We start from the raw sequence: 8379 nt of genomic DNA, 5'->3' as shown, positions 1-8379 counted from the left end.
CTCCTCTCCATCTCTACCTCCTGCTCTCCTAATCTCCCTCCTGCGCTCCCTCTTCTCCTCTCTCTACCTGCAGCTTCGTCCACTGACAGCTCATTGGCCAGAATTCCTCCGATCTTGTTGAACGCCGGCATCTGGATTCCGTATTTATCGAGCTCCATCTTCATGTTGTTGATCTCCTCCTCTGAACACACACACAAACACACATGCAGTTTATACAGTGTTCCAAGATGGCCGTCACCTCACCTGCAGACACGCTGACGCTGTAACAGGTGAGCGTCAGAGAAAAAGCCAGCAGCTTGCATTTGGGGATTTTATGGGGTTTTATCAGCCCACGCTAGGGCTGGGCGATATGTCTGAAAACTCTATCGCAATATAAGTGTTTTATATCGGTCGATATCGATAATTATTGATATTTTTTATGACCAATTTAAAATAAGGACCAGGAGAAAAATACATTCAATTTAAACATTTTTAGTTTAAATTGAACCTTCCTCTGATTATAATCCCCTCAGCTATCAAGGCAGAAAGGAAATGAAATGTCAACACAACCATGGAAAACACTCGAATAATAAATGTAAACAAAGTGTAAAAATGTAAACAGAGAAACCTGAGAACTTTTTTTCTGCAGGTTTAGTGCAGAAAGTTCACAAACTGATTCACCTTCTGCTGAATAAAATGTTTTCAGATATGTGCAGTGTTTTAGAAACACAGCAGAAACTTGACATCTGTAACAAACAAACAAACAAACAAACAAACATGATGACAGCACAGTAACACTGACTGAACTATAAAACCAGCCTAGACATAAGAACAACTTCAGTCGCTCTTCTTCCTCTGAACATACATGAACTGTTCAGTTATATTTTTATTATAAGAGCTGTTTGTAAGCTGGCTTCTCCTCAGAGCTCAGTGAAGCGTGTCTTTAGCTGTATGAGATGCCGCTGCCTCCGTTACGTCTTCGTGCCTTTTAGATGATTTGTCATCAGGCACTGAAGCAGATACCTCTGCATGGCGGTCAGCTGCTTGTCGGTGGGCTGCGGTTGGCGGACGTTGGCGAATACGGCTGCGCTCCAAAGAGTGAGCGCGGCTAAGCTGGTTCAATAAGTTTGTGGTGTTACTGGTCTTGGTGGGGACGACAGTCTTGCATAAGTTACAGACCACATTGGTCTGACGACGGTCCGACTTATAAAATCCAAAAAACTCCAAACTGAGCTGACTTTCCCTGTTTTATTCTTCGCTCGCTGCAGCGCTCACTTTCTGTTTCTCATCTCACTCCTCGCGGAGCATCAAACATGAGACAACGACACGGCGCAACCGAACTTGATACTGTTACATGATTGGCTGTTAGCGTGTCTCTCTCACTGATTAGCGATCACTCCCTACGTTGCTCGGTTACCTGAGAGCGAGTGCCTTTGTTCATGCAACCAACCTCGCTTCACAACTTCAGCTTTCTTCTGACGAAGAAAAATAAATTATCGAATGCTTTATCGAACGCATTTTTATTGATATTGATGACGTGTCTATCGCGAGACATATCGCTATCGTTTTATTGGCCCAGCCCTAGCCCACGCCAGATCTCACGAAACAAACGACAGAACAAATCACGAGTCAGCGACACAGGTCCTGATGATGTAATGAGTCGATAATCAGCTGATTTATTGATTGAACTCTAATAACAAGTGAAACCTGAAATAAATCATCATATTCACCTGTGAACTTGACTTTTCCATAGAGGTCGTGGATTTGTGGAGCCAGACCCTGTCTGTACAGGTACAGGCTGCAGACAGACAGGCAGAGAGACAGACAGGTGGTTAACAGAGAGAGAGAGACAGGCTGCAGACAGACAGACAGACAGACAGACAGACAGACAGACAGACAGACAGACAGACAGACAGACAGACAGACAGACAGACAGGTAAACACACCTGAGTGCATGGATACAGTAAACAGCTCTCGGCATGTTCTTCTTGTCGTAGATGTCTGTCGTTTCAGGGTGGAAGATCTGAAAAAACAAACAAACAGTAATTTCTGATCAGCTGATCAATACAGAGATGAGCCGATCAATACTCTGATTGATCAGTCACAGTGTGCTCACTGACCGCTGGCAGTCCCAGTGTCGTCATGGCGTTCCTCCAGTAGTTGATGTTGTCAGTGTGACGGAACTGAAGACCCACGGCCTGATCAGATCAATACATGGTTGATTATTGATTACTGACAGTGACGGGCCGATTGCTAATCACTACCTGGTTTGTGTGTGTGTGTGTGTGTGTGTGTGTGTGTGTGTGTGTGTGTGTGTGTGTGTGTGTGTGTGTCACCTGGTATCGGAGCTGTTCAGGATCGTAGATCTTCTTCAGAGCGACGGCGTTCGGAGCAAATCGATGACCCAGTTTTGCTAAAATGACTCCATTCCTCAGCGCCTCCTCCAGCTCAGTGGGAGCAGGAAGCTCCTCCCCCAGACACGCCTCCATCCACCTGAGGAGAAAAAGTAGTGATGTTATATGTCAAGTGATCAGGTGAGGTCAGGTTTTGGTCTGATCAGGTGAGTTTTCTGTCTGCTCAGGTGAGCTTTCGGTCTGCTCAGGTGAGCTTTCGTTCTGATCAGGTGAGCTTTCGGTCTGCTCAGGTGAGCTTTCGGTCTGATCAGGTGAGTTTTCGGTCTGCTCAGGTGAGCTTTCGGTCTGATCAGGTGAGCTTTCGGTCTGCTCAGGTGAGCTTTCGGTCTGATCAGGTGAGCTTTCGGGCTGCTCAGGTGAGCTTTCGATCTGATCAGGTGAGCTTTCGTTCTGATCAGGTGAGTTTTCGGTCTGATCAGGTGAGCTTTCGTTCTGATCAGGTGAGCTTTCGTTCTGATCAGGTGAGCTTTCGGTCTGATCAGGTGAGCTTTCGGTCTGCTCAGGTGAGTTATCGGTCTGCTCAGGTGAGTTTTCGGTCTGATCAGGTGAGCTTTCGGTCTGATCAGGTGAGCTTTCGGGCTGCTCAGGTGAGCTTTCGGTCTGATCAGGTGAGCTTTCGGTCTGATCAGGTGAGCTTTCGTTCTGATCAGGTGAGTTTTCGGTCTGATCAGGTGAGCTTTCGGTCTGCTCAGGTGAGTTTTCGGTCTGATCAGGTGAGCTTTCGTTCTGATCAGGTGAGCTTTCGGTCTGATCAGGTGAGCTTTCGGTCTGATCAGGTGAGCTTTCGGTCTGATCAGGTGAGCTTTCGGTCTGCTCAGGTGAGCTTTCGGTCTGATCAGGTGAGCTTTCGGTCTGATCAGGTGAGCTTTCGGTCTGATCAGGTGAGTTTTCGGTCTGATCAGGTGAGCTTTCGGTCTGATCAGGTGAGCTTTCGGTCTGATCAGGTGAGTTTTCGGTCTGCTTAGTTGAGGTCTTTCTTGTATTTCCTCCAGAATCACGGCATCATGCTTCAGAAGCGTCTGCTCTCCTCGTCAGTGTTCGGCATTTCCCAACCTTCACTTCGTTGTCATGACATCATTCGTCAGCACGCCTCCAGTGTGAAGGACCCGGCCTCATGCACAGCTCAGGTCGTGGTTCGAAGCCTTGTTGCACCTCCTCTTCATCATGTGTTCAATACGTCTTGGCCGTGTCATTCCACTTTCTTTCACATTACTTCAATTATGGATTTATTTGTTTTGATTTCTTTGGATTTTGGGTTGTTACTGACTTCATGTCGATAGCCCCGTTAGAAATATGTTTACTGACGCTGTACACGCTTACCACCATGTAAACTTACACATACTGTGGCAGAACATTTCGGCCATGTTGCCCGGCCTCTTTGACATTGACGCTGACGTGTGGGCAGCAGGTGTTTCCTTTACATCCTCTACATATGTGTTCATGTTCTGTTAATTCAGCACGCTGAGACGACGTTCTATGAAACGTGAGAACAAATTCATTTGATTCGACTTTAAGGTCGATCCTCTCCATCAACGTGCCGCCACATCCTTACGGTTGGCGTGAAATTCTCCTCTGTGGTACCCAGCTTGATTACCACGACCTCTGACAACCCTGGTAGCCGGACGGATAAAGTGTAGCCGTAGCAGCAGCAGACAGCCAGGGTCAGTCATAAACTGGGACACAGCTCCCGGTGGTCATACAGTGCTGTGAAAAAGTATTTGCCTCCTTCTAGATTTCTTATTTTTTTGCATATTTGTCACACTTAAATGTTTCAGATCATCACACACATTTTAATATTAGACAAACAAAACCCGAGTGGATCCAAAATGCAGTTTTTAAATAATGATTTGATTTATTAAGGAAAAACAGCTATCCAGACCTACGTGAGCCTGTGTGAAAAAGTAATTGCCCCTGAGCCTAATAACTGCTTGTGCCATCCGCAGCAGCAATAACTGCAGTCAAGCGTTTGCGATAACTGGCAATGAGTCTTTCGCATCGCTGTGGAGGAATTTTGGCCCACTCTTCTTCACAGAACTGTTTTAACTCAGCCACATTGGAGGGTTTTCGGGCATGAACTGCCCGTTTAAGGTCACACCACAGCATGTCAGTTGGATTTAAGTCCGGACTTTGACTCGGCCACTCCAGAACCTTAATTTTGTGTTTTTTAAGCCATTCAGAGGTGGACCTGCTGGTGTGCTTTGGGTCGTTGTCCTGTTGCATAAGTGCGCCTGAGCTTGAGGTCACAAACTGATAGCCGAACGTTCTCCTTCAGGATTTTCTGGTAGACAGCAGAATTCATGGTTCCATCAATCACAGCAAGTCGTCCAGGTCCTGAAGCAGCAAAGCAGCCCCGGACCATCACGCTACCACCACGTTTGACTGTTGCTTTCATGTTCTTTTTATCACATGCTGTGGTCTTTTTACGCCAGGTGTAACGGGACACACACCTTCCAAAAAGTTCAACTTCTGCCTCGTCAGTCCACAGAATATTTTTCCAAAAGTCTTGGGGATCATCAAGATGTTTCTTGGCAAATGTGAGACAAGCCTTCATGTTCTTTTTGCTCAGTAGTGGCTTTCGCCTTGGATGCCATTCGCCTCCCATGGATGCCATTTTTGCCCAGTCTCTTTCTTATTGTGGAGTCATGAACACTGACCTTAGCTGAGGCAAGTGAAGCCTGCACTGCTTTAGATGTTGTTCTGGGTTCTTTTGTGACCTCCTGGATGAGACGTCGTTGCACTCTTGGAGTGATTTTGGTAGGCCGACCACTCCTGGGAAGGTTCACCACTGTTCCCAGTTTTCTCTATTTGTGGATAACGGCTCTGACGGTGGTTCGCTGGAGTCCTAAAGCCTTTCCAGACTGATAGATTTCAATTACCTTGTTTTTTTATTTGTTCTTGAATTTCTTTAGATCGCAGCATGATGTGTTTCTGTTCGAGGTCTTGCATCCTACTTCACTTCCTCAGACAGCTTCTATTTAAGTGATTTCTTCATTGAACAGGTCTGGCAGTCATCAGGCCTGGATGTGTTCAGTGAAATTGAACTCAGCTTTCCAAAAAATGTGGTTAATCACAGTTGACTCATGATTTAACAAGGAGGGCAATTACTTTTTCACACAGGCTCACGTAGGTCTGGATAGCTGTTTTTCCTTAATAAATCAAATCATTATTTAAAAACTGCATTTTGGATTTACTCAGGTTATGTTTGTCTAATATTAAAATGTGTGTGATGATCTGAAACATTTAAGTGTGACAAATATGCAAAATAGTAAGAAATCAGGAGGGGGGCAAATACTTTTTCACAGCACTGTACAGCACGAGGCCACCACCTGTACAGCGTCAATGTGTCCTAGCGATGACAGTTTGCGGTATATGTGCTTCGAGCAGCCCCCCGGGCGCCGACGCTGGGGTGGAGGAGCGTGTCGTGTGGGAGAACTTGCATACATTAAAGACCAGCTGGGCTACTGAGTCCTGGACAAGCTGCAGGTCAGAGGCACATGCAGAAAATGCTGCCAGAGGCGACTTGCAGCAGCGTGGGTGTGAGATGAGCAGAATGAGGCCCAGAACCTGCACCGAGTCCCGGGTGGACTCAGCTGGCCAATCACCCGGTGGTACGCCAAGGTTCCTTACAGTCCGGTCGGTGACACCAGATTTGTTGCTGCTGTTGTTGTTGTTGAGGAGAGATTTAAAAAATAACCTGAAAAGTGGATGGATGTTGTTTTTAACAGTAACCAGCTCAGCGTGGACCTGGTCTAAGGGAATCCCACTGACCTCTTGGCCTCCTCCAGCCTGCAGAGATACTGATAGGCCACGTTCTGGATCCTCTGTTCATCCATCTGCTCTGCCGTCAGACGCTCATCTGTACAACACAAACAGCAGTGAGACATCCAAGCACATTCGATCAAGTGTGACACTGACACAGTAAAGACACACCTGAGTGTGACAGGTGTGTCAGAGGGCAGCACACCCTCATCCACACAGCCTGTCCTGCTGCCTCATGATGACTTCTAACTGTGTGTGAAGCTACCTGCACTGCAGCCGAGCAGTTTCCCTGCAGGGATCAATCAAGTCTGAGTCTGAACTGCGATTATGATACCGATTTCAAAGGCCGTCATGGCGAGTACATAAAAACATGACGCCATCAGTTAGTGAGCGAAACGCCTGGACAAAACAGGCCTTAATCTGATTGGTTGAGCTGAAGCCTCTTCGGGTGTCTGACGTCTCTGCTCTGAGGAAGACGAGGCCAAAACAGCAAATCTGCTACAGTTTAACGAGAAAAGAAAGACAAAAGAGAGAATGCAGACATGAAACAGGAGGACGACACTAAAGCCAGTTTCATGGACTCTGACCTGACAGTCAGACCACATTAAGACGGACGACGCTGTGCTCGTTAAAGCAGAAGGCTGGAAGGAAAGCTGCTGGTTTGTGTCACGTGAAGAACTGGATTAGGAAAAAAAAGAAGATAAGATAAGATAAGATAAGGTTAGATTAGATTAGCCTAATGTTATGGTGTAGAGGATCTTTTTCTATCATGGTCTTGTTATGACTATGTTACGGATGAGCCTGCTGGATGCTGGACTGGGCTTTTCAGGTGGCACGGTGGTACGGTGGTAACACTGTCGCCTCACAGCTAGAAGGTCCCAGGTTTGATTCCCGCTGTGGGTGTGTCCTCACCCATGCGTTTGGTGCCTGCTGCTCGAGGAAAAAGGGCCTTTCAGTGTGGAGTTTGCATGTTCTCCCCGTGTTCACCTGAACCCCCCCACCACCACCAATAACATGGCATGTGCATGTAGCGTTGTGTTGTGTGATTAATAAAGTGTGAATCTTAATCTTTTATCTGCTGGTCCTGGATCTCAGCCACAGACAGACGCCTTGACATCATGTCTCTGCTCTGTCCTGCATTCACCTCACCTCACCTTCACTTCAGGTCTTTAACCTTACGACAGGTGGAGATCAGCTCACACTCGTTCAGGTAAAAAGTTCACAGGTTAATTTAATCCAGAAGAGTTTGGTGTCTGACAGCCGGAGTCTCGTCTCAGCTACAATGACTTTAACTGTTTTTATACTGAAAGGAAAACTGAACTAACAGAACAAAAGTCATTTCAGATCTCAGAAAATCACGCGAAGAGCTTTATATATATCAGTATATAGAGCTGCAACGATCAATGAACTGATTCACAGAATGACTTCGATAACTGATCATTGTTTTCCTTTCACTGCTTTGAGTCACTGAAAAAATAATCCATGAAGACTTTTCGCATATAAAGAACGAAACGTACAGCAGCCAAAAAAAGACGAAACGTTCACATAATGATCTGGAGGCATTTTACTGTTATTTAGTGGATAAGTAGTTTCTGTTAATAATTCAATAACTATGATTATAATGGTTTACAGACGTTTGGTCAGTTTCAGACAGAAACCACTTCACGTCAATTTGGCCATGACGAAACATTTTAACAGACAGGCACAAGTAAATAAACCGCGGTCATAAAGCCCGAGAAACTGAAGTGAGACATGTTTGTTTGCGTGAGACATGAAGAACCATGCAGAGACTCACAGGGACCGTGTCCAGCTGGATCCATGTTAGCTGCTCTGTGTCGTCGTCGTCCGGCGGGTTGATTGACTCTTTATCTCTGCTGTCGATGAACTGTTTTAATGTCAGTTCACTTCAAATTCACACTGCGAAAACTCCTGAAACACTTTCCAACCTCGGTTTGAAATCGTTCGCTGCTCAGAGCTGCTTCCGGTCTGAAGTTTGAAAGCTCCCGCCGCTCGCTGATTGGCCGAACGACCAGCGGCTTCTACCATTGGCTAGAGCGTCGCAGCATTGGATTGTGGTCTATGTATTTTCCTGCCGTTAAAATAAACACCTACGATAACTTTTTCTTTTTTTATAACCTCTTTGAGATTACGTTAGACATCACGGTTTTCGTCTGACAGTTAATTTTTCTGTTTCTCTTTCCAACATTTTAGCTGTCTTCCCTGTTGT

At 46.0% G+C, this 8379-nt stretch overlaps 1 protein-coding gene across 1 annotated transcript in view; it reads right to left on the bottom strand.

Annotated features, from left to right (window-relative positions):
- iqgap3 (IQ motif containing GTPase activating protein 3) overlaps positions 1–8043 on the bottom strand; it is a 38219-nt gene extending 30176 nt beyond the window's left edge. Inside the window, exons 1-7 of the mRNA XM_070965992.1 lie at positions 7948–8043; positions 6162–6249; positions 2316–2472; positions 2100–2177; positions 1926–2002; positions 1710–1777; positions 68–181 (exon numbers count right to left, since the gene is read on the bottom strand). Of these exons, the coding sequence (XP_070822093.1) occupies positions 68–181; positions 1710–1777; positions 1926–2002; positions 2100–2177; positions 2316–2472; positions 6162–6249; positions 7948–7972 (607 nt within the window). The 5' untranslated portion in view covers positions 7973–8043. The remainder of the gene's footprint in view (positions 1–67; positions 182–1709; positions 1778–1925; positions 2003–2099; positions 2178–2315; positions 2473–6161; positions 6250–7947) is intronic.
- Positions 8044–8379: the final 336 nt, after the last annotated feature.

The sequence above is a fragment of the Chaetodon trifascialis genome, chromosome 7, assembly GCF_039877785.1.
Source record: "Chaetodon trifascialis isolate fChaTrf1 chromosome 7, fChaTrf1.hap1, whole genome shotgun sequence".
Classification (NCBI taxonomy): Eukaryota; Metazoa; Chordata; class Actinopteri; order Chaetodontiformes; family Chaetodontidae; genus Chaetodon; species Chaetodon trifascialis.
The sequence above is the reverse complement of the archived record's forward strand: the minus strand, read 5'-3'. Positions and strand labels throughout refer to the sequence as shown.